We start from the raw sequence: 26977 nt of genomic DNA on the forward strand, positions 1-26977 counted from the left end.
ATTATGGATTTGTATAACGAATTAAAAATTGATGATGTCACCTTCGAATCCTGCCAAATTCACCGAACGTACACCAAAAGGATAACTTGGCGTATATAATCTTATAACAATGCTTTTACCCTGGGAGTAATCAAGAAAGTTGAAGCGTGCAAACCAGTTTTTTTTCTTTGCCTTTTCTCTGAAAAAAATTGTCTAAATAGTGAAGGGGGGGGGCATATTTTGGCAAAAAAAGTGTTGATTTTGGGAAAACAGTTTTTCAAATACACTGCTGGCCACCCAAATTGCAACACCAAGAAAGACAAGAGATATCGCAACAATATTTATTTTTTAGATAACATGTTGACCAAGCATCAAATGATTAAATTTATAGACTTCTGTGAAGTGTGGTTCCTGCCAAAATCAATAGCCAGAGTAGCCGCCATTGTTGGAGATCACCGCTGCCACACGCCTCGGCATTGATTCAAAGAGACTTTGGATGTGTTCTTGGGGTACAGCAGACCAAGCAGCCTCCACGCGTTGCCAAAGTTGATCTAATGTGGCAGCTGGGGATGTAATCTGGGTCAATCGTTGAGCAACCATGGACCACATGTTTTCTATCGGCGAAAGATCCGGAGAGCGAGCTGGCCAGGGAAGCAATTCAATCTGGCGATTGACGAAGAACCTTTGGACAATGCGTGCCACGTGTGGTCGCGCATTATCCTGTTGAAATATGGCTGTAGGCAAGCCCTGAAGGTAAGGAAGGACAACTGGCTCCAACACCTCGGAGATGTAGCGCTGGCTTTTTAAAGTACCGGCAATGCGTACTAGAGGAGTGCGAGAGTGATATCCAATACCACCCCATACCATAATACCCGGTGCAGGACCAGTGTGGCGGCGCATAACGCAGCTGTTCAGCATCCTCTCTCCACGGTGTCTCCAGACTCGAATCCGACCATCGTGGTGTTGCAGACAGAAGCGTGACTCGTCAGTAAAGACAATTTCATTCCATTGTGCCGTCCACATCCTTCTTTCATCGCACCATTGGCGGCGGAGACGTCTGTGGTTCTGCGTCAAGGGTAGACGAAGCAATGAACGTCTTGCGGACAGACCACTCTGCTGTAAACGGCGTCGAATGGTACGCGCAGACACTGGATGATGCGGTACAGACTGAATGTGCTGTGCTATGGTTCGCGATGTGGCTGAGCGATCCGTCACTGCCATACGCCTGTCATCACGTGAAGTGGTGCACTGAGGTGGATGCGATCGAACACGTCGATCCGTCGTACCCTCCTGCATCCAACGATCACATATCCGCATTACAGTTGTTTGGTTTCGTCCAACACGACTACCGATTTCCCTGAAAGATAATCCACAATCTCGGTAGGCCACTATCCTTCCTCTGTCGAACTCGGATACTTGATCAAAAGATGATCGCTGTTTTCTACGAGGCATAATTGATCGTTTTTTCGAAAAAACCACAAGAAAAACACAATTGCCGTACTTCAAATCGTCGAAATCTCCAAGCCTTAAATTGCGCTTTGAAGTGGCGCCACAGGCGCGCGTGATGTGCGTCTGCGCTGAAATTCTAATCATTTGCATATCTCACCTCCGCTAATGCATGGTGTAAATTTTATACTATTTGCAGGCTTCCTTCAGGGTGTTGCATTTATGGTGGCCAGCAGTGTATATAACAAGATTGAATTTTTCAGTTCATTTGGAATTGGCGGCGACTCGCTGCTTGGGGATTTTTTTTTGTTTGTTTTTGTTGGCGCTAACTGACCGTTAGAAAACTAGCACGTCACAAAATTTCAAAACGTTATAACTGTATTTATATTCCTTCGATCCTAAAACGGAAAACACTTTTCCCATTAGTTTTTCGCAAGGAATCACATGTGTAATTATCAGGTGGCCGAAAATGTCTACCCTGCATACAGGGTGTATAGGAAACTCCGTTTATATCCTGGAATAACTCGTGAACTGTTAATCCTAGGAAAATACTTCCATTAAAAATAAGTATCCAAATTACGTGTAGAGACCTCAGATACGGCATTCGTATTGCAAGTTGGTGTATCGTTATTAAAATTGAGGTAAAGATAACCTTTTTATTCAATCACCATGTCTTAGAAAAACCAATTAGAAAATTGTTGCCTTGTCCTCTCTCTGAGCCCAACAAAAGCTGCCGGGCAGACCTTGTGGGTCCTCTGAGTTACCCAAGCCCGGATGTGTCCCAGAATAAAGTAATGAAATTATAAATAAATTTAAAAAAAAATCGTTGCTATTTCAAGAAAATTTATTTATCACTCTATTTATTTTAACGATCCAGATATTTTGGAATAAAAATTATTGGTTTTCTTTTCTGGTGTCTGTATCGTATCTCAATAATGTTTTCACTCGCTGGAAACTTGACAAAACTTTAATTTTACGCTATTGGAACGTACAACTCAACAGAGTCAACAGAAAGACTCTTGCTCCTTCTCTCATTGCTAAGGCAGCACTTCTTTTTGGCATGGTGCAGCTTGGCGGTCTTGAAATTACACAATTTAGATTATACAACACATTTTCAATTACACAATTTTCGAAATAGAATGAATGTTGCGACGTTGAGTAATTTCCTGGGGATAAATGAAAGAAATTAATACACACAATACAATAATTTATACACAATACAATAATTTATGCACAATACAATAATTTATGCACAATACAATAATTTATGCACAATACAATAATTTATGCACAATACAGCTACATCAGAAAATATTTTATACAAAATGCAAAAATGATTCTTACTCAATAGGTAACACACAAGTATTGCTAGCACTTTGTTTCAAAATTGTATGAATCCACTTACAACCAAGGGTTTTTCCAGCTATGGGTCACGAAATAAACTTGATTAGACTTGATAAAACTGATTGGCTCTCCGATATTTTTGCTTAGGTGGGTCGGACGCAACTGGAAGCGACAATATTACTGGGGCGGTGCAGAAACCGACAGCAGGAGCTGCGGCTGCCACCCGTACTGCAGCCCGACATCGAGGAACAGCACCTGCAACTGCGATGCCAACATCAAGACCAAGTGGCTGGAAGATTCTGGACTCTTGTTGGATTCGAGCCGACTGCCCGTGCTGCAGCTGAGGTTCGGCGACACCGGCGAATCGAGCGAGGCCGGACAACACACCCTTGGCCCTCTGATATGCCGTTCCGTTGTCGGACATAGAGGTAAGGGAAATCATGTAAGCAGATGCGAAACATACCATTAATAGATATATTTGGAATTAGATTCGAAGTGAAAAAAATCATGTGATTCCCAAGACGGCGGTAAAACATTACACTGTTTTGTACTCAATTTTATTTCCAGTTGCTTTGTCACTCCATTGCCGGAAAGCCATTTCCTCCATCAGATAAAATTTCGACGACAAGCACACATTCGATCTTGCATTGTAATAAATGCTTGGAATAATTTGGATTTTCTCGATTATTTCTTTTTTCACATCGGCTTTTCTCTTCTTGGAGAGTAGGACATTTTACTGCCGGTGGAATAATATTTTCCTTCAGTTTTATTGATATTTCCCTTGTAGTTTTGTCTCGTTCGAAGTGAGTTGCTAAGCAGGCGATATGAATTTATAGTTTCTCCTAAATTTTATCACAGAGTTGCATGGAAATTTTTGTCATAGCTGACTATATAAATATACTATATGCCCCCCCCCCCCTAAAAAAAAATGTGTGTCCTTTTTAGAGTTTAGATATTTTCTCGAATCTCTAGAAAATTGCTGGGTGAGAATCGTTCTGAAATTTCAGTCACATAATACCTTATATTAATTTTCACCATTTCCAGTGAAAATGCAGTCACGAGTGCATTTAGGGGAGTAACGAAAAATTAAGTAAGATAGAAAAAAAACATTTTAGATCTACCTTTATCAGATGACTTACAACTTTGAAATATATTGCACCAGCTTTACGTAATACTTCTGTGCAATTTCGTGAGAATAGCATGTGTATACATTAAAAAATATATGTATTTTTTCCCATAAAAATTCAAATTTTCGATGGTGTTTGCTTATAACATGCCGAGTTTTCAACCATTTTTTTTTACGAAATTTGCAGAAAACATGACGCTACGCCTGGGACATACTGTGTGGAAATTTAAAATGCGACAAATTATTATTCCATGAGATATGCACATTTTTAGTAGATGATTATTGATTCCGCATGCGCAAGAAATGAATGTTTTATTTCCCACAATTTTATTGCCTGATTTCTATAGTGTAACTTATATGAAAATTCAGAATGATATGCCCGATATTGTGAGCTGATACTAGTTGGCCTCTGGCGACAGGGGCCAGCCCTGGTCCATCGAGTGCGATGGGGTGGGGTGCCCTGCACCCATAGCGCCCCTATCTTCAGCTCTCTTCTAGCCTCGCTAACGAGAGGGAGAGAGTGGTCTTGGGTGTCTTCTCTTGAGGGCAACCCAAGACCCCTCTCAGCTCTCGTCGAGCCCCAAAGTCCCGGTAGAAGGCGCTGGTAGTAAGGGAATGGCTTCGGGACGCCATGGACGATGGGAAATGCGATTCCTGCACATCGAGTTTAGTTTATGTTTATTTCTTCGTATTGGAGACCAAGACCAGTTTCGCAACTTGCGGAAAGTCACTGAAGAATAAGGGATTTCTCACAAAATGGTACATACGACCATTTTCTACTATTTGATTATGTCGAGAATAAGCCCAAAATATTATGCGAATGAACGAAGACGAGTGGCTGATGCAATGTAAGAGAAATAAATTTTAGCATAACATGCGTATATGATGTTAAAATAAACAAACTGATGACAAAAATGAAATAACAGCAAATAATCGCATATCAGTTTGTCAAAAATAGCCGGCCTATGCCTCTGCGTATGCTTTGCATCGGGGAAGGTAAATACTGGAAACAAATATTTTCGAATGACTATTGGGCCAGGCTTGACGCGAGTGTGGCCCCCCTGGCTTATTTCTTCTATTACTCATAAGGTAACTCATTTAATGTCAATGTCAAAATATTGATGCCAAAAAGTGTCATATTTATTTTCTTTTTGTGGAAATTATACAAGGACTTTTTAGTATGTTATGTTTTAGCTTCCTCCTCTCTCTGATGCGTTGCTACCTGTTTGAGATATATAATTGATAATTCATTTCAATGTTCTTCCTCAGAAGTACACATGGGGACAATGAAAGCACCGGTACAGCTGACAACGCCAGGCTACGACATGTGGCAGTACCCTCCACCATTCTACAAATACACGTGGTCGGTTAAAATTCCCCAGGGCGAAACGATGGAGCTCGTTTTCCCGGATTACGACGTCGTGCATTACGGGTCATACAACGTCGTACCCGACTGCAGGAGCGTCGTAACAGTCAGAGCGAAAGAAGATTCAGCCGGCGAGACAGTTCTCATCATGCGACAGAAGAGTCCACCTTATTACGTGTCCGAAGGGTCACAAACAACACTTAACATCACTTTGACGACTTGCAATCAAGACCCGAAAGTTCCACTTGGAAGAGGATTCAAAGCATACGTTAGAAGAACAGGTAACCTCAACGTTGAACAAGAGTGACCGCAAATAGTCCTCCATAAACCGTGGCCATTCGAAAGTGACCACTGCTTGAAACCGAATTATAATAGTAATGCAGGCGACGTTCGATACAACGAGCCCCTTCGTCCCGTCAAAAATAGACGTTAGATCGGAGAGTCGTTGTATCGAAAGTAAAACATGCATGATAGTAGTTCTATTAAAACATTTGGGACTTATCATACGGTCGTTGTAATGGAATGATCGCTAAAACGTTTGGTCGTTATAACGAGCGGCGACTGTAAATTCAAATATGAAAAAAAAGTGAAATTTGGATAAAAAATAATTAAATTTTAAATCAAAAACGCAAAATTCAAATTTTGATTGAAATATCTTTGATAAAAACAATTTTCCGGGTTTTTTAAGATGGTCTCAGAGAGAAAGTGCCCCTAGATACCACCTGAATGAATGAACAAATATGAAACCGAAGAAACCATCTGTAGTTTATCTCATAGAATTTAACAATAACGGTTTTATATGAAGATTAATACCCTGCATCATCTTGGCTGAAAAAAATTGAACGCGAAATGAACTATTTCTTCTCAAAAAAAATGAAAAATTGAAGAAAAAAAAAATTTAAAAACAAAGATTTGCTGAAATTTATGTTTTTAATGCATTTTTTGAATATCAAAAAAATGTAAAAAAATTTTGAAAACTCCAGAAAAAATGAATGCTCAGGGTCAGAGAAGGCTATAATTTATTTAACTTTTTGTTACTATTTTAAGAATTAATAGGTAGCGATTCTTGACACAAAACAGTTTGTTTTAGCCGCTTGATTAGGTAATTTTCTTGTTGTGCCTTTCCTATCCGTATACAATGTACATATAATTCAAACAAATTCTAGAATTTAAAACTTTATCCGTTCCGATATAATTCCGACCCGGAACGGAAGCCTTTTGAAAATTCTTGTTAAGAAAATTCCCCGATTTCTATGACTTTTCTGTCCCCCTTTTAAAATATTCTTGGACTGATTCAATTTAAGAGGAGGTAGCGGCGGCTCGTGTGATAAATTGTACTGTGGAATTCGAGGAAGTTTAGCGGAAAGATTATACCAATGTTTGCATAGAAGACTCCAAATATTTACTCTGGAAGATCAGCGTCTGAAAGAATCTCTCCTCACTAAACATCCCTTAACGAGCGCGGTATTCTAAACGGACGCACCTCCTAATCAGTGCGATTCCTGAATTCAGTCGAAAAACAGCTTAAAGTTTCCATTCGATTGAATGCTTTTAGACGATCTGTGGATTCAAGAGTTTCGGTACAAGGGGAAAAAAAGGAATAAGTCCTTTTTGAAATGCCTAACGTCCCATTTATTTGTGTTGTTTTTAAATTTATGCAAATTTGGCGAACAAAAATGAGCATTTAGGTGCTCGTAGAATAATATTTTATCATGTTTGAATCGATTTCACACTCTAACAAACATATTTACAGTCCTGTCTTCTGAATTTCCATATGAGTGTCAATGCGAAATATGAACAAAGAAGGTTTTTTTGACATGAAATGATGAATGAAATTGTTCCATTGTCCTTGCTAAACAGCAGGGCCATGTCAAGAGCAGGATGTGCTTCATGATGAGGGATTTTAAACGTAGAGGCTGTAAGAGCATCGCGCTGGGTCCTGCTCCTTGTGAGGCCCCGCGATCACAGCAAAATATTTGAGGCTTTCACCAATTCTCAACTTATTTCTTACATTGATTCTAAATTTCTATCAATTCTGGAATTTTTTCTTTCATTGGTTCTGAAATTCTTTCATTAAATCTGGAACAATTTCTCATTAACTCAAACAATTTCTTGTGAATTCTGGAATAACTTCTCTCTCATCTCAATTCTGGAGTTATTTCAACTAATTTTCATCAATTCTGAAATTATTAATTTTATTAATTCTTAATTTTTCTTCAATTCTAAAATTATTTGTTTTCCATCTCTTCCGGCATTACTCATTTCACCAATTCTGGAAAATTAGTTCTTTCATCAATTCTGGAATTATTTTTTTCATCGGTTCTGAATTTCCATTAATTCTGGAATTATTGCTTCCGTTAATTCTTAATTTTCATCAGTTCTGGAATTGTTTCTCATTATTTAGAGATTTTCATCAACTCAGGAATATTATTTCTCTAACTTCTATTCCGGAATTATTACTTCCGTTAATTCTGAATATCAATTGGCGCTGGATTATTTCTTATAATTAGTTTTTTTAATCGATCAATTTCAAAATTTTTCGTCAGTTTCGACAATTCTTTCTCTCATTAATTCAAAATAACCTTTAGTGCTGAAAATTTCATGAGTTCTTAAGTTAATTTACATTCGATTGTATGTTCAAAATTTTTTCTATGAATATTTCTCAGCATTCCCATATAATATGAAATAATAGATGCCGGTTCCCCGTCCTCACAAAGCATTTTTATTCAGGGCAAAAGGAAGGGGAGTTCTAAACAATTTTGGTTCCCACCGAAATCGTTGAGATGCATTAGATTTACATCATAATTGAAGCTAGTTTTTTTTGTAAGGAAATACCTCGATACATTGAGTCAAATAATTCATGCATTCAAGTATTCTCGGCCAATTGATTATATAAATTAGGTCAAGAATATCTGCATGATTTAGCCGACTAATTCCATACTCTGAGTCATGTTTCTACATAGGTTATTCGAATATTATTCCTAGTTCAATACTTCTATACATCAAGTTCACTATGCACACATATTGAGTGAAGCATCTCCACACATATTGAGTCAGGAATGCAATGAAATTGGATCAAGAAATCACCCGCGCGATTTAAGGCAAGTGACCACGTACATCGAGCCAAGTAACAAAACAAGGGATTTGGGACCCACGTCTGGTGAGGGTGACCTTGGTTAAACGGCCTCTACCTGCCTGGAATTTCGCGATGACAGTTCCTTCTTTACTCTAGAACTGCATTTCTCTACCTACGGTACGAATGCAAAGATGGAACTTTGAACTCAGCGGCCAATTGGCCGAGAACTAACACTAGAGGTATACCACCACCGATTCAAACTCAGAACTGAAAGTTTAATTATAGAAGTGCAGTAAAATTAATCAACCATCAACCAATAAAACTTTATTATTATAATAATAATAATAATATTATTATTATTATTATTATTATTAATTATTATTATTATTATCATTATCATCATTTATTATTATTATTATATCCGCGTAGATTGAAATAACAGATTGAACCCGAATAAATAAGTCAGTCGGATAGTTTCAGAAATTTTACTAATCTTTTGATCTTAGAACGTTGAGAATCACTGCTCTAGAAAATCATAGTACAATACTACAATGCCGTAGTACAATACTACAATGTCATAGTACAATACTGCAATGTCATAGTGCAATACTGCAATGTCATAAAGTAGTACAATGTCATATGATTAGATTTCATAATCATGCGACACATGATTCACATCTTAGCCTCTTCCCTCGGTCCATGCTCGTTTTGGCCCGTACGTTGAGGCAGTATTGCTGAACTGATGAGTACTGAGTTTGTGTCAATAGGCAAAGAAAAAACCCACGTTCCTCTTATAAATGTAGGCTCAGAGGTACTCAAACGGTACTTTCATAGGATCGACGAGAATCCGAATTTTCTTGGGGCCTCTAGGGCAGGGAGGGCAGAGATGCATAACTTCCGGCCAGGGGGAAAAGGCGGCCATCAAGAGGTTCCATCCAGCCAGCGAAAAGTGTTCCGGTGAAATAATTTTTTGAATAATTTTTATAAAAAATCATCGTGTTAAAATATGTAACACGGTCGTGTTCACACACACACACACACACACAAAGTTTTAAGACATTTGATCGAGAGATGTTCGTAAAACTGTTCTGTGTCAACCGAAAACCTTGTTTTGAGAAAAAAGGCATTTTAGTGAAAGACAATTAGCATGTGTATTTATGCCAGCAGTTTATATTAAAATATTAAAAAAAAATATTTCTAGTACAGAATAGAACAAAAACTTAAACACTGTTAGAAAATTTCGTAGTATTTAAAAATTGAAAAATGTGTATTTTGGAAAATTTGTTTGCACAAACTCGAAAACAGTTTGATTCTGCCTTCATATGATTTTTTTATTACAATCACGGGGAGCCGAGGACAGCTGACTGAGGAAGATACATTTTCTCATTGCGTACCGAGTCTTTAAGACTCCCATAAGCTTGCCTGTTCGACGTTGCTCCGTACGAGCTGGATGAAGAAGTTAAGAAACTGTTCGTATGTGATAGTTGAGTGTGTGTGAGTGTACGTGTATAAGAGGCGTGTCAAGAAAAGACAATAAAATTTACAGCCTACGCTGTACTCTGAGAGTCAGTATATGTCAAATTATAACTGAGATCATTTAAGAAAATATGAATTCATTAAGTTGTGGCTTACTTGTCACAGAAATTTAGAATTTGTAAAGCCGAAGGAGGTGAAGTATCAAAATCCAATAACCATTTCATATGCAATTACAGAATCTAACTGTCAAATATCTGAGCAAATAATTGACAAAAAGTGTGGAATCCTGCACCTAATGTTTACAACAGAGTATATATATGTCCATTCTAAGGGGTCATTCAAGTATGACGTCAGCATCGGGAGAGGGGGTTTCGGATGTGCTGACTTTTGATGACAAGGGGGGAGGGGTTTGAATGTTGCTTACATCATCAACCACCCCTTTTTGAAGATATGAAACATTCTAAGCTGCTGACGAAATTTTGCTGACGGGGGGGGGTCAGTGTTTTGCTGACTTTTGCTGATAAGGAGGGGAAGGGGGTCAAAGAAGGGCTGGAAATCTGATTACGTTTTACTTGAGTGGTCCCTAATGAATTACGTGATTAAATACAATATATATCATTACATGTGGATACAAGACTAATTGCGATAAATATGGGTAGTAGAGTTCAGTATATATGCAACACTATGCCTCCAATCAATGAAGAGAGATTTAGAACTATTTACACTTTTTAAAAAACTAAACCAATTCACTGACCCATGTCAAGCCAGTATGTTCTTAGTTCGAAGAAACCTCAGTATGTCTCCTGCAGGATAAGGCGAGATGTCTCTTATGTGCTGATATTCTGATGTTTTAGCCCTACCGAAACATCCTCTATAGTTTGACTAAATAGTCATGTATAACGTTCAAATCCTCAACGTTCAAATCCTTCATTATGCCAAGATTCCTGATATACCATTGTGGCCCGGTTATATCGCCGAAGTATTTTATTTTGTTGCACTTGTAATTGTTTGATGGCAGAGGGTTTCGCTGTGGAAAAGCATGGTGCTACATAGCACATAATTGGTCTAATGACTGACTTGTACATAATGGTTTTGTTTTTGAGGCTAAGTGCAGAGCGTGTGTACAAGACTCTGTTTAGAAGTCCTGCAGCCTTGGCGGCTCGAACTTTCACCTCATGAATGTGAGCTTTGAAACTGAGCTTTTTATCCAAAATAAAAATAAGATATTTTGTCTGAGACTTGGGTTGTAATATGGTCTGCCCCACTGTGATAGTGGTATTCCGCGGGAGTTGCCTTCTTGCAAACCATATAAAGTTGCATTTGCTCTCATTTAAGACCACTGCATGTAGCTGATACCAGATCTCGACCCTTCGGACCATTTCTTGCAAGTTCCTCAGAGCTTCCTGAGGGTCCCTGGATGCCATAAGTGTTTTCGAGTCGTCGGCATAAGAAGGTAAGATTTCTCTTTGTGGAGATGGGAAATCGTTATTAAAAATATTGAAGAATACGGTTATTTTTCAATAATGGCCAATTACTGACCCTTGACAAATAGATGTCTTAAGTGGGCGTCGAGTAGAGAGGGCGTTTTTGATACGGATCTGAAATGTCATATCCCTGAATTAGCTGTGAAACATATGTATAAAGTGTGAGGGAAACTTTCTAAGTATCATAACGGCAATCAGTATTGAGTGTTTTACCTTATCGAAGGCCTTCTGTATCTCTGAATCAAAACATGCTACATAGTCCTTGTGGATGAAAGCATCTTGTATGTATTCTAGAACACGGACCAGCTGTGTTACGCAAGAATGTCCGCTACGAAAGGTATGTTGTTCATCTCGGATAAAGCTGTTATCCTCGAGATACAAAGATAATCTCACCTTAAAGACTCGTCCAAGATCTTGGACAATCCCGGGAGCAAGCTGATCGAGCGAAAATCATTCGCAAATAGACATATTTCTCCCTAGTTTTTTGAATGACTTTAATATTGGCATGTTTCCAGATAGAAAAGAAATGACAAGTTTTTAACATACCATTAAAGACGTTTACCAATGTGGTGATAATATTAGATGGAAGTATCTTCAAAGCTGTGTTTGTAATATTATCATACCCAGGGGCTTTTTTATCTTTAAGTCCTTTAATTATCTCCATGATCTCCTCAAGATCAGCCGTCAAGATGTTATGTGGCTGGTTATTTTGCAGAAAGTCGTTAACCACCTGTTCAAAGTGTGCTTCTAGAATAGGTGGTTGGTTACTCATCAAATTCATCAATAGTTTCACGAAATTCATGGAGGTTATTGGGGATTCCGTCAGCATTCCAGCTGAAGATTCTAAAAGGCTTAGGAGTGGTTATAAAAGTGGTGTTACTAATTGCTATCGTATTAGTGTTTTATATTGGCAAAAATCAGAAAGTGATAAGTGAATTAGATTTTCTTTAGCTTTATAGAGGATAGATAACCTCTACCAGATATCAGCGAGCTTATCTTCCCCGGCACTGGTGGTTTCGGCAACATGATCCTGGAAGTGTAATTCTATATAAAGTAAATTTACTAAATAAAAATATCAACTGTTCGTAGCAAACTTGATAATTCAAATTATATTATTGCTCAAAAAAATATTGATTATAATAATCATTGATTTAATATTATACTATACTGATTTTTTACTTGTGGCACGCTGTAACGACATTTTCAACATGCATTTCATGTTTTCCAGAATGTGGTGGGTGTAATCCAGGTCTCGGGCAGAATGGTGGCACAACGATTTGTACTGGTGTTTGTGGAATTATCGCATCTGAGGAGTAAGTGGAGTTTTGGAGCCGATATATTCTGATATTATGAGACTATAGGAATGATAACTTTTAATTGAATAATTTGTTTTTGTGGTGCAGGTACCCCTTTCCGCATAACTATTACTTCTCTTCCGAAGTTACAAACTACACCCACACTTGGGTTCTGCGTGTCCTTCAGCACCATATCGTTGAGCTGGAATTCAGTGACTTCGATATACCAGCTCACCCAGGATCTCGGAACTGCACTCCGGAGAGAGGTGTACTCTGGGTGTACAATGGTGAAAAACCCGTCAAGAAGAACATGATTGGTGGGTTCTGCAATCTCAACAGGCGTGGAGTGATCTATTCGAATACGAATGTCATGACTTTGGTCTTCGCAACGAGGTGGAGGAAAGTTGGAAACGGACGAGGATTCCATGGCGTGTACAGAGGGGTGCACAGACTGCCATTGAAAGAAACAAGTAAGCGGCATAACTTGCCAGTTGATCCAAGTATGTCTGAAATGAAATATTTCTGAATTCTCAGTACAATCGTTATACAGGGTGACACAAAACTGACGGGCTCATTTAAATAACATATTGGAAAAAAAAAAAAAACGGGAAGCGACAGAAATTTACCGCATTGTGCTCGGGGAACCGGAAAATTTTCTGTTGGAATTTCGAAATTAGTTACAGGTTTTTGCAACAGATGACGTAGCAGTCCGAGGAACTTGAGTAACGATTTTTCAAAATATAGCCAACATGATTAGCAGCAACAACATGAAGAACACAATTCGCAGAAACCCATGCAAACGTTCATGCAGGAGCGGCCCAAGACAAAATATCCGCCCATGTGGCACCTATTTTTTGGTGCCGCTGCCCACACCCACCACCACTCCCAATTTATCTCTCCTAGCACCAAATACTTGGAGAAAAACACCTCTAAGAGTGAAGCTACGGGTATAACATGGGATCCTGTGGGTTAGATTGCGTTGGGGGGGGGGGCGCGATGGGAAAAAAAATTTCTTTAGAAGGGGGCGATGGGACAAAAAACGGTTATTATGCATACTTACCAATCGTCTTGGTAAGTTAGATAAATTTACCACATATTTACCGGTGGACATGCGCATTTCCCAAGCATAATGGGTAAATTTGATTACCCAAAAAAATTATAATGTTTACAGGAGATTATGCATAATAACCCACAGTGTCGTTGGTGAGTGCGTCTGAGTCGCGCAGTGGTAAGATGCTCGTCTTCCACTGTGAAAGTCGCCGTCTAGGGGACGTATCAATAGAAGGGAATGTTAGTTTAGGTTCCCACACAAACTATTGAAAGGTTTTTCTCGTTTTTGGCGTACCGAGTAAGATGCCATTTAGAATATTTCCTATTTTCATAAAGGGTGGTTGATGACGTAAGCATTGTCAAATCCCTCCCCCGTCATCAAAAGTCAGAAAATCGGAAATCCCTCCTTCACCCGATGCTGACGTAATACTTGAATGACCCCCTTACCACTGCTACTAAACTGTGTTTGTATGCACCTCGTATACATTCCTCTACGGAATTTCTAACGAATCGGCAACATGCCGGAATATGTGTTCTGAGTGACCCTGAAGTCTTTATGTTGACAGAGTAAAATATTGCCGAAAAACCATCGAGAGAGGGATATTCATCCAATGACATAATATACCACGTTTGGCAAACAGCTGACCCGTGGGCCGCATGCGGCTAGTGCTCGAATGAATCGGAATACTCAGCAAAACCCACCAAACATTGTTTGGTGACTTTGAATGCATCTTATATTTTCAGAATTTCATTCATTTACGCCAAAATAACTACTAATTTCAGTTTCTGTTACTACTGATTTTTAGAGTTTCAACGGGGGACCCACCCTCTGATGCGGTCCCTCCCTCTTTTACGGATGACCTTTCCCAATTATGCGAGTGTCCGCAAGAGAGAGAGGTGGGGGTTCTATTGTATTTTGCATTAAGGAAATGGGGATCGTCAAGAGAAGTTTCAGTTTATATTCTGTTCTATAATCTTGCAGCGAAGATAAAACTTCCCTATTGATTAATACATGCATCGAAGTTCGTTTCCCCATGCTATACACAAAACTCAAATATGATTGAAACACATTCGTAAACATGTAAATACGCATATGCGATGGTATTTGCTTTCCCGAATGAAATCACTGGTAATTGGTTCATTTATAAAATACATATAAAGTCATAATTAAATATTTTTCTCCTCACAGTTCCCGCTTGGAAGTTCAAGAACGTAGCCAGAGGAAAGCTCGCTAAACAAATAAGTACGAGAGACAACCGCGATGCCCTCCTAGGAGTCGATGGATTCGATGTTAATTCGGGGCACGGGCTGAAGACTTGCACCGCTACCGAAGTCATCAGGGATCCTTGGTGGCAAGTCAATTTACAGAAGCGTCACCTCATTTATGGGATCGAACTTCACAGCACCAAAACCCTCGCACAGGTTTGTTGAAAGTTTCTCTCAAGTATTTGTACTCGAAGAGAGAGTATTACGAATGGAAAGTACTGCAAAACAGTACGTTACTGAAGATTCTAAAAAAAATCCGGGTGTATATGTCAGTGAATGTGATAAATCCATTTATTATGCATATACGCCGACCATTTTGGCAATTTTTATGAATTTTACACAAAAATGTATCACATGCCGGTGATTATGCATCCTTGGTAAGCAAAATGAATCGTACTAAGTTCACATTTATCAGTTATTATGCATAAACGTCATTCCGTATGAGTGAGTATGATAAATCAGTCCCATTGTCGAGATGACTTATTATTCAAATGACCGTCCTTGTGAGCCAGATACTGAACCGGATATAATGAACAAGGGCTTACATCTCGGAACGGGTAGAGCTCGGGTCGTGTCTGGTCTGACGGATATAATGAACTCTGATACAACTAATTTTACTGAAAATCCCTGAAATAACTTCTATTTAATTAAATGTGAAATCAGTCCTCTATGTAACGAAATCTCATTTAACAAATTTTACGATCCTACCCGTTATAAAACTTTCATTTACCAATTTCTTCAAATTAATGAATATTCAAGTTCTTGTGCGTATATAATTAAACTCCTATTTGACAAACTCTACAGTTAGACCTCGATGTAACGCACTCTCATTTAGCAAATTTTACCATTAGACCTCGATGTAACTCACTCTCATTTAACAATTTTTACCACTGTACCCGCTATAATGACCTCGCTTTTGACAAATTTGACGATTTTATCCCGATGTATCATATTTTATCAAATTTACCAACGACACTAGGGTGTTGCTCATAAAAAATCACCGGTAAAAGTGATAAATCTGTCAAACTTACCAAGACCATCGGCGATTATGCATAATTTAACAGATCTGTCACATTCACCGTAACATGTATATATGGCAATATACACTTTCTATTTTCCACCTATCAATTTTTACATTTGCATTGTAGCTTCAAAATGCCGAAGACAGTCCAACGTGGCCTCCAGGTCAATACGGGCTCCCAATGCCTGTTTCGGGCTGTCCATCTTCGAAAGGATTCATGTGGAGAAGCGGATACAGGTACCATGACATGACTTACGCCGTAGTCGAGGATGACAAGGTTCGACATTGGTCAGATGGTATGCTGCTCAAAGGTAGGTAATGGAATATAGTAGACGCCAATACTAAATCTGTGAAAGTGCACCAACAGTCACTAATTACGGCATTCATATTTCCTATTTGCTCTTCCACTATCCAAGTGACATGAGACATACAAGGTGATTAAGAACTCATGAGTAAAGCCTTAAGGAGCGTTATATCACATATGAAGCGATTTTTGTAGCAAAATGTAACGTTGTAATGCAAGTGTTGAACCACTAGACGGTGTTGTCACTGAAAACATAAAGCGCCGGTGTTGTCGCTTAATGTAATTTCTATCATGGACTACAGAAAAAATGGGAAGGCCGATACGCACTCCGGGCCGCGGTAGCCCAGGTCGATAAGATACTCGCCTAAAGTACCAAAGGATGTTTAGAGGTGTCGCGAGTTCGATACCCGGTTCGTCCTTGTCAGAAAACTTTCCTGACACAAGGGTACAACAGAAACGGTGACATGACCACAGAAAAAAATGCTACCGCAGGGTGTCCCCCCATCGAGGGGTTAGCGCACCAACCTCTGGGTGAGTATTAAAAAAAAACAAGCCTGCCGTTCGGAATTGGCAATAAATTGTAGGTCCCAGTCTAATTAGCCCTCGTGTGCAGAAAATGACCGTGTTGCGACAAAAATGATCAAATGATATGCATTCCATTTATGGTGCTGCGAATAGGATTGCTTTGTAAATCCGAAGAACGTACCGGGAGTGTTTTCCGACAAAACGCTTACTAGATCAAAAAAACTTTCAAATGATTGTTGCTGGTGTCTATGCCAAACAAGCTTTTTGTGTGGTCGTCATACACCCGGTGCGCCGTGATTCCTGCATTCAACTGACAAAGAAGCCTGTTTTACGCATATACCGATGCAATAAATCTCTCCAAGGTTTTTCGATCTGGCGCGCGTCTTGTCGGAAAACACAGCCGGTACATTCTATGAGCATTGTCGTCCGCAGCACCATACTTGAGCCGTCCAGTTGCAAACCTCGTTAAAAGAAACTATAGGTGTATTTTTCTATATCTGACTGCTTGAAATTTAACATTTTAGCCGAAATGTTCGTTCTGAATGCGATTTTATAAACATATTTTTCTTATATTTTTGCGTATTATGGTTCCTATTATTCTAAAAAAAAATCAACAAAAACATTTTTTAACATAAAATTTAATAACTTACAGTTTTATTATGAAACAAAAGTAAAAGCATCTCTTGTTTTTATAACTTACAGGCTTACAGGTTCTTTATAACAATATTGTCGATGCGCATTCATGTCCAATCATTCTCGCAATTTTCCTCGTAGAATGACCTGGAAAGCATAGCCTGTATAAGAAAATGACCATGGCATAAGAAAAAATGATTCGTTTACGAACAATTCAGGCAACGAACAGACTTCAGGAATGAATTAAGTTCGTAAACCGGGAGTTGACTCCCTAAACTAAAATGACAAAGTCATCGTGAATAAAACTTCACGAATGAACTAGCAGTTGACTGAAAAAGGGATAATCATCAAGTAAAACGGCGTTGCCGCTCTCATGCAGTGTTACCGACACAAAAATACGTGAAAAGTTTTGATACGAGGCTGGTAATATTAAAAGAACAGTGGAGAAAAGAATCTATAACGCGCATATTATAAAAGTAGGATATAACGAGTTCTGCAGCCAGAACAAGTGCGTCCAAACGAGGACCTAACGAGTTTTGACGCAGGTCGAATTCAATAGATTAATGTGGCAGTCCGCAAGACGAATTTACGAAGTTCTGCAATGGTATTGGATTTTTGAATGTTTAGAAGTGCTTTACTATTGTTTGAACCACGGACCTTTACAGAGGTTGGGGGTCAACGAACAAAATGGAGCGAAAATCTCCATCATCGACTTTTTGGATTCAACGAGTTTTGAAACTGGGCGACTCACTTGGAGTGCCCAACTTTTCCGTCACAAAAGCGAAACAACCATCTATTTTACAATCCCTTATAGAAATGACTATAAGAGGCACAGATCCACTTTGCGTTCAATGACGGTGCCGTCTAGAGGTTCACCGCTGACGTTATGACCATGCATTGTATGACGCGCATTGCTTATCTATGACTCCTCAAAGTTTTGCCCATGAGTTCTGAATCTCACCCTGTATATTATATATTTTTTGTACATCGAATTTTTTAAAAGTAATTTTTGCTGATTTTATGCAGGTGGTCTTCAGAAAAAGGTCCTTGGAGGAGCAGAACAAAAAAGTGGAGTTCAGCAGTACTTTTGCATGAAGATGCACAACAGCAATAATGCTTCCGCTTACCAATGGAAACCTGGAGAGTACTGCATCTACGAGTACGGCACTTCTTGTCCTCCCGGCTTCACCAGCGGGTACATAACCTGGATCGACAGGCAGGTCACTCATTCTGAAAGCACAATAAGCGGCTATACACCCAAAGGAACCTATACACCGTTCACCACGGTCATATACTTTTGTTGCCGGTACGACGGAAGCTCCGAAATACCGATCCAGTTACCGACCGATAGACCTTTCTACTTGTTCAAGTACGGCAAGTCGTGTCAAAAAGTCGAAGGAATGATCGATACGGAACATTTCTTTCATTTTAATGAAGATGTACCAAGTATGATGCCGTCTGATAGGATCGAGAACATATACGGTAAACCGAAGTACAAGAAACCCCATCCGAAGATAGACAAGACCACGTATGAAAAAGGAATATCCGTCTTCTATTGCTACTATGATATCTGTGAGTATGCTCAATTAAATTATTTTTACATAATCGAAATTGAAACTACATGTAGTTTTTTCTTTTTCGAGTCAAGTATTTCTGTAAATTAAGTCAAGTATTCAAACATTCTGAGCCAAATATCCAAACATTCTGAGCCAAATATCCACACACATTGAGCCAAAAATCCACACATATGGAGCCAAATATCCCCACGTATTGAGCCAAATATCCATACATATTGAGGGAATAATTCATACATATTGAGGGAATAATTCATACATATTGAGGGAATAATTCATACATATTGAGGGAATAATTCATACATATTGAGGGAATAATTCATACATATTGAGCCACGTATTCACGCACACTGATGTAGTAAAATATATCGTTGTATGTTTCCCAGAAATTCTCTATGTAATTTATCAATACGACCCATGGAAGTTTATTTATATCCCTTTGGGTCGGAAAGTGTTTGTCTAATTTCCTTTTTTTTGTCTCTTTTGTCCATTGTGCTATTTGTTTTGTTTTTGATAAATTTATCACATTTACCGGCGGAAATTATCCAAGATTATTACCAAATTTGATAAATAACCAAAAAAATTATAACTTTTACAGAAGATTATGCATAATGACCCGGTGTCGTTAATTAATCGGTCCGAATGGCGCGTCTTCCATTGTGAAGGTTGCCGTCTAGGTCCACGGGCTCCAATCCGATCACAGAACGTCAGAAACAAGTTCTTTACCTAGCGAGCCTGGGGCGACCACCAATAGATGGTACCTTCATTTCCCATCAAACTCCACCGGTTGTGAATTTCCATACGGCGATATATGACCGGAGTTGGTGTGCGCTAAAGTAGTTGTCGTTGGTAAATGTGATAAATAATAAAAAATGATCACTTTTACCTGTGATTATGCATAATACCCTAGTGTGAATGGTGAATTTGATAAATATGAAAAAATAAAATAAAAATGAGTCTAGTCCACGTTTTCACACACAGGTGTCACATTGAGTCTAGCATTTACACAAATAATGAAGTGAAGCATGGAAGCATATTGAGTGAAATAATGACCATACGCATCCTACATATTATGTTACGTAGTGAAACATTCTACTCATTACATTAGGAATGAGCACATATTGAGAACATTTTCACACCCTGATTCAAATATTCATACGTATTCAAGTAATATTACCCAGATCAGGCATGCGCACGTTTTGAGAAAGTATCCACACACATATTGAATCAATTATTCACATATAAACACCTAATCCGGAAGAAAATTATTATGATGATATAAAAATGCAGTTTTAGAAAAGAAAACCAATAATATACCAATCATTTTTTACTTACAAGGAAGACGCCATTGTCATACGGTTGATAAATAATATATATATATATCATTGAGCAATGTTTTTCTGATTATTGTTATCATTATCATCATCGTGTATAATTTGACAGCGCAGAGTCTGCGAGGCTTCCGTGTGACCGTGGACGATACCGGACTCGTTGCTACGTTCGCTCGTTATTACGACGATCTGTCATACGGCATACCTCACACCGAGTACTCCAACTTCTTGGACGCTTACACTTGCATGTCGTACCAGGTTACTGATCGGGAATTTTCTGTACTCAAAGCGAACTGCTCACAACCAATATACGGGCAGCACGTCACGCTGCAAATGTTCGACAGATATGACAGTCTTCAGTTTTGTGAAATGAAGGTATTCGGCGTCGGTAAGTACAATCAGATCAAGAAAAATATTTATTGCATCATGTCATAATAATACAAATATTGAAAAATTATATCGATTATCTTATAGTTTAACTTGGCTTGGAGTACAATTTTGCGGCCATATTGTGTTGCAAGTGGAGCTATTGAAGGCTTTGAAACTGAAATTATAGATAGATACTTACTAAACCAGACTTTGCCCTGACACAATTTTCATTCCGTTTGCATTTCATCTCTTTCGAATTACAGTAATTTTTTCAGTGTTGGTTTTATGACTAGGCACAGGGGCTGTTGTAAAAGTTCGCACTGGAAACCTTTGGGGGTCCCAGGAACGGATTAATTCATTTTATTATTACGTGAAGTGATTCCATGAACTGGGTCAAGAATCCACGCACATTCGTCAAGTGGTTCTATTCACTATGTCAAGTAACCACAAGCAGCGCATGAAGTGATTTGTTCACTGGGTCAAGTAACCACAAGCAGTGCATAAAGTGATTTTTTACACTGGGTCAAGTACAAATACAAATACAAATACAAATACAACGCCACAACAGGCAAATTGCCCAACGAGGTGGCTGATCCCCGAGCACCACAATCCACGATCCCCGAAGTATCCACATTCATTGCACCAAGTGACTGATTTAATTCTCTGGATAAACTATCCGAGCGTATTCCGTCAAGAGATTCTATATACTGTGCCATGTATCAACGCTTATTGCGTCACGAAATTCTACTGACTGGGTCAAGTATCCATACCGATAGTGTCAAGTGATTTTATACCCAAGTCAAGTCGTCAAGTGTTTAGACGCTTTACTTCCAGCGATTTCCCTCACGCCCGAGTGGCGTGGTGGTAGGATGATCGTCTACCATCGTGGAAGTTGCCGTCAGGTCCCAGGTTCGATCACGGGGGAAGAATGTAGGTTCCGAAATATTTTCTTTAACGAGCTTCAAGCAACCACTGATAGCGATATGGCCGGAGTTGGTGCGGGGTGAAGTAGCAGTGATATTATGTCGAATACCCAAACGTATTGCGTCCATGTGATTCTAAACGATGAGTGGACTGACTATCCACGCGTATTTTGTCAATTGATTGTACACGCTGGGCGCAATAGCCATCCAAGGGATTATATACTCTGGTTCAAGTGTCCAACACGTACACGAGAACATATTAAATTAGAATATGGACATTGCTCAAAAAAGTACTCAAGATAATTGCTGTGCCGCATAAAGTTTATTCTTAAATTTTCATATTACTGTGTATATTATTATGTATCAACATCACTATCTCACTCATCCTCAAAGACAATATATGAAAAGTAAATGTTGATCACTCAGCAGACACCACCTGGAGCGATGGCCTTTTACGCCATTCTCCGAGGCATCTCTCTTCACGGCACCTCACATATTTGTTTCACTCATGATCTCACTACACACGCTAAGAGCCTTTTAGCGCTTTGAGAAATTAAAGGCGCATTGTCACAAAAGGATCCCTAAGTGCCTAGCACTTCAACACTAAGGACTAAAACCTCATCGAACTCACGAGAACTCTGCTAGAGACCTTGGTGCGCTCTGTCTGTCTCACCAGGCAAATCAGAGTTGTTTTAGTTTCAGTTTCTTTGTTCGGAGGAACAACTAATACGATTGGCTAATACGGTGATTTTGCACTCGTCACATTAAGAAACCAAAGAATGAAAAGCTGTTTTCGATTCCAACTGGTAAAATCCGGGTTGTGGCGATAGCAATGATTCATAAGATGAAACGTCGCATCTTTTTTAATGCCAGAGATATTTTGAAAAACAAGGATGTTATGACACAACGACTTTTATGTCATGATTATGCTTTCATATATTGGTGTTAATGTTGTTGATGGATCCCGGCAAGTTATATCTAATATAAATGAAATGAATGCGCCGCGACTCTCAACTTGAGAAAGAAGGTAGGAAAATGTTAACAAACACATTGACTTCAAATTAATATTTGAAATTCATTCTAAAAATTGGATTTTTAGAATGAATACTTTAAAGGGAGAAATTGTGATCATGACACGTCAGTGAAGCGCGGTCGACGTTTGAAGGTGCTGTAAACAAAAGTCTGTAAACAAAATAATTCGTAAACAATCGAGAGAGATTCCACTTTGGCGACTTTTTGCGGAAATAAATTTCATTTCTCTAAACATCTGTCAGGGGAAGGGATGAGAAAAACCCTTTCTGTAAACTTATTTCTAAGAAATTATGTATGCTTAATTGTTTTTTAGAGGATTGCGGGCAGCCACTGGGAATGGCTTCTGAAGAAATTTATGATACCCAAATCACGGCAACATCCAACGAAGATATCGATCATTTCTACCATACCAATGGCCGACTTAATGCGAATGGCGGTTGGTGCGCTGCATTCAGTGATGCACAAAAAGAATTCAGGGTGAGTTAAATTTTTTGGTTTTGATAATTTTCATAAAGTGCCGCGTAAGATGAACCCAAAAAAGTGAATTTTTTCATTATCACCGTATGAGCCGATCAGTGATTTTGAAGTTCAATAAATCGATAAAATTAATCAATTTTTTTTTTCAGGTAGATTTATCAAATATAACAACAGTGACTGGAATTATACTGCAAGGTTTGAACGGGGCAAGCAAAGAAACATACGTCGAAGAATTCTATTTACTTTTGAGCAATGACTCTATAAGTTGGACTTCCGAAGAAGAACCTGTCGGTAATCAGAAAGTAAGTACAAAATCGCTGGAGTGTAATAGTTGTGAGGTACTTTATATACAATTATTTAACCTTGAACTCGTGTAAAACACCGTCATAATATAGTGACACAAGATGATGTACAGTAAGCATGCGTAAAATTCGAGTCACATTTTTTCACTAGTTGCTATTACTGATATCAACTGCCACAGAAATAAGGTAAGAGTCGAGAAAATATATAGCTGTTACTGCCACAAGTTAACTAAGCTGGTTTCCAAAAAAGGATGATTGGTCGAATCATAAGCAAAGCACCACAATATGTCTTAAACAGGGTTGTCTGAGGAAACATTCGCGTGCTGGTGTTGTTTCAGGGTACCGTGATTGAATAAATCGAACCATTGCGATTGATTTTCGGAATAATGATAGTGGAGAACCGATGTTGTGAAAAGTGAACGTTGATTCAGAATATGCGTGCGGGCCGCTCCACCTCTACAGTTGAACATTCCACTGTGCAAATGAACAGAGGAGCTACCCGAGTTTTGTCTGAAATACCAGAATATCGAAACCTGTTGCGCATGGCCTTTGGAAGCAGTTATAGAGTCAGTCAATGCACAAATGGTAACGAAGTTGTGTCGATCGATTAATACGGTTTTAGTTTGCAAGGTGTTATTGGAAATTGAATGTCTAATTGTCAACACAGGCTGCCTCTCCAAATGAATCACATTCTACTCTCCGTGGAATGGATGGTTTGTGTGGATCCGAGGGATCAAGATCAGGAAAAAGATTTTTGAACTGAGCAAAAATGCTAAAAAATCTTCGTTATATTCGAAATTTTTGCAATTTTGTTGACTTCAAAAGCGAAGTTAATCGACATTGTCTGTAAGGAAATGTGCCGTAAAGGTCGCTTATTCCCGTTATATATTATGACTTTGAACTTGGTATTCATTGAAGATGTTCAAGAGTTAAGATTTAGCAAAAGTATTTCACACAAGTATGTAGCACCATGTAAATTCACAGATTTCAAAGTGCGATTACATACATGTAAATAGGAAAAATTCAAACAAATTGACTTGGTATAACGGAAATTCAAAATTTAATTCACACATTTTATAAGTATTCATGCACATTTGAAACACCACATGGTAAGGAATCAACATGGAAAATGTTATTCTTCTACGTAAACTAATCCTACAGTATTTTGCACTATACAGCACTGATGTGTCAATGCTTCTTTAATAATAGATTGTGGGTATTTAGCCATCCCTGCTGACAGAGAGAATCCATTTCCTCCCCAATAATAAAGGAGACAGTTTCTTCAGCTTCATTTCACGGTATACGGCCACGGCCTATTAGGCGGATGCCTTACCCGCCTGGTCTCCCACGCCTGGAGATGATCGTTTTTATCTGAAATCAATAAACTCCAAGTGATTTAAAGTCCCTTCGCGGAAAAGAATTCACGACCGTTTCTATTAATTAATTTATTTATTTGTAGGTGTACGTGTGCAATCAGTGCAAGTCGGGGAATTATTCCGGTGACGTGCAAGTGCGTTTCAACTTATTGAAAGGGATACCGGCGAGGCACGTGCTCTTGAAAATACTTAGATTCCGAGAAGCACCCTGCCTCAGGATGGAAATTCTCGGTTGCCGAGAAAAAAGTAACTATTCAGTCTTACTTATTGTTATGACTGTACACAAGCGAAATAATTATAATTCAATTTAATAATATTGTTAGCTTATTAAAAGCTTAAAACCATATATTATTTCTCTGAACCCGGCTGCAGCATAACAAAGCATACATTTATCCTTCCCGTAATGTAAGGTGATTCGGGAATTGCCGTCATTGTGAGTTTGAATTGATTATGCTCTTAAGCTCTTAAGTTGTCTGTAAAGTGCTGCTATAGCAGAAAGTCAATAGAGTAGAATGGCGTCGCATAATTGGTGTCCGTTTTCAAGCCACGTTTTGCCTTGGAATCGTTAACAGATGAACCTTGGGATAATGTTTCTGCAGAGATAATAGCAGTTCATCTAAGATTATCAAATGCCTATTGGGTATGGTGTAGTGTGTGATTTTTTCATTATTATTCGAAATCGTACGAAAACGCCAGGAAAAGTCATTTCAATAATTGAAGGTTATTATGATCATTATACGAAGGATTTTTTTTTAATTTTTGGATCAACTGTTGCATTATCAATGTATGGGCCCAACCAGGCATGGTCTGGGATGTCTGATTTCCATAAAAGTGTATGTGGGGGAGAGGCTCTATGATCTTTTGAGATCTAATACTATCACTTCAAGAATAAGTATGCAAATATACAAGCTGTTAACACTTCTAACTAGAGGCGGATTTCACGGCGGGCGTGCGTGCTGGGCCCTGCAAACCACAATTGCGATTTTTTTTTTTTTTTCGAATTTAAGGAACGTGTGCTGTATCCATGGTTGCGTGGAGTTTCAATCCAAGAAAAACGTAGATTCTATTTCACCCGAAGGGACGGACGACATATTTTACACACGCCCAGAAACGAACTCAGTGATTACTCTAATGATCACTTGATGGCACTTTGAGCGCGTACAAAATCAATCATCGCTCTCACGGTCGCTCTGCGGATTGTGGCGTTCTCTTCCCTCACGTGTCGGTTGTGACGCCATAGACTATCACCTCAGCTAAGAATGGGATTTCCACAGAACACTACTTTGCCGTTGAGACCTATGATTTTAAAAAAGCATAACACCACGAGAGAGAGGAGCTCTCTTTTGTCCAGCGGTTGGAGTCCAACCATAAAATTTTAGTTCACTAAATTTACTGAAAACAATAAAATAATTGGTATAAATGATCGAGAGAGCCTTGCATAAGGAAAAGGACCCACACATGAAAAGAAAATATGGTCTAAGCTGGCCATGGCCAAAAAAGTAGGTCGAGATGCATTGATATAAACGACATTGCCTGAAATGTCTACAGCAGTGTTGATACCGTCAAAGAAAGCCACTCTTATTTGATTGGCTTTAAACCATACGTTAGAAACTACGTACCACGTACAAAAACAACGTTACCTCTTATTATAATCACTCTGAAATTTTTTAAATTTATGTTTATTTGAAAAATTAATGTAGAATTTTTTTTTGTTTTTTATTTTACTCGAGCGTTGTTTCGTAAAATAAATGGACCAAAATAGAATATTAACTCGCTGTTTTTTACAGCTTCCTGCAGTTACACTATGACAACGACATCCGGAGAAGTTGCATCTCCGAGTTACCCGAACTATTACGGGCAGGATAAATCGTGCTGGTGGTTTCTGGAGCCCGAGCCAGGAAAGTTCATTGAGCTGACGTTCATCACCTACGATCTGGCCGAGCAAGAAGAAGGCACGTGTCACGATCAGCTAACTGTTTACCCGAGTTACGGCAACGACAGCATCATCAAGTCACCGGACGGAAAACTATTCCCGAAGCTCATCATCTCCAAAGACAAAATGAAAATCCACTTGCAGAGTTGTTTCCGCCATTCACTCAGCCGCTACCGGGGATTTCACGCACTATATAGAGCAGTTGGTGAGAATATATTTTTTTTTTTGTATATTTATATGTTTATATTATTTTATACAGGGTGTCCTCT

At 38.8% G+C, this 26977-nt stretch overlaps 1 protein-coding gene across 1 annotated transcript in view; it reads left to right on the top strand.

Annotated features, from left to right (window-relative positions):
- The window catches only part of LOC149083971 (uncharacterized), a 115138-nt gene that overhangs the window by 4334 nt on the left and 83827 nt on the right, over positions 1-26977 (top strand). Inside the window, exons 5-16 of the mRNA XM_089234338.1 lie at positions 2917-3197; positions 5165-5542; positions 12526-12610; positions 12701-13062; positions 14832-15064; positions 16057-16240; positions 18418-18963; positions 20409-20684; positions 22934-23097; positions 23247-23399; positions 24859-25021; positions 26563-26913. Coding sequence (XP_089090464.1) covers positions 2917-3197; positions 5165-5542; positions 12526-12610; positions 12701-13062; positions 14832-15064; positions 16057-16240; positions 18418-18963; positions 20409-20684; positions 22934-23097; positions 23247-23399; positions 24859-25021; positions 26563-26913 — 3176 coding nt within the window. The remainder of the gene's footprint in view (positions 1-2916; positions 3198-5164; positions 5543-12525; positions 12611-12700; positions 13063-14831; positions 15065-16056; positions 16241-18417; positions 18964-20408; positions 20685-22933; positions 23098-23246; positions 23400-24858; positions 25022-26562; positions 26914-26977) is intronic.

The sequence above is a fragment of the Pholcus phalangioides genome, unplaced genomic scaffold, assembly GCF_987345545.1.
Source record: "Pholcus phalangioides strain wild (caught in Gottingen) unplaced genomic scaffold, Ppha-v1.0 ptg000008l_1, whole genome shotgun sequence".
In the NCBI taxonomy this organism is placed as follows: domain Eukaryota; kingdom Metazoa; phylum Arthropoda; class Arachnida; order Araneae; family Pholcidae; genus Pholcus; species Pholcus phalangioides.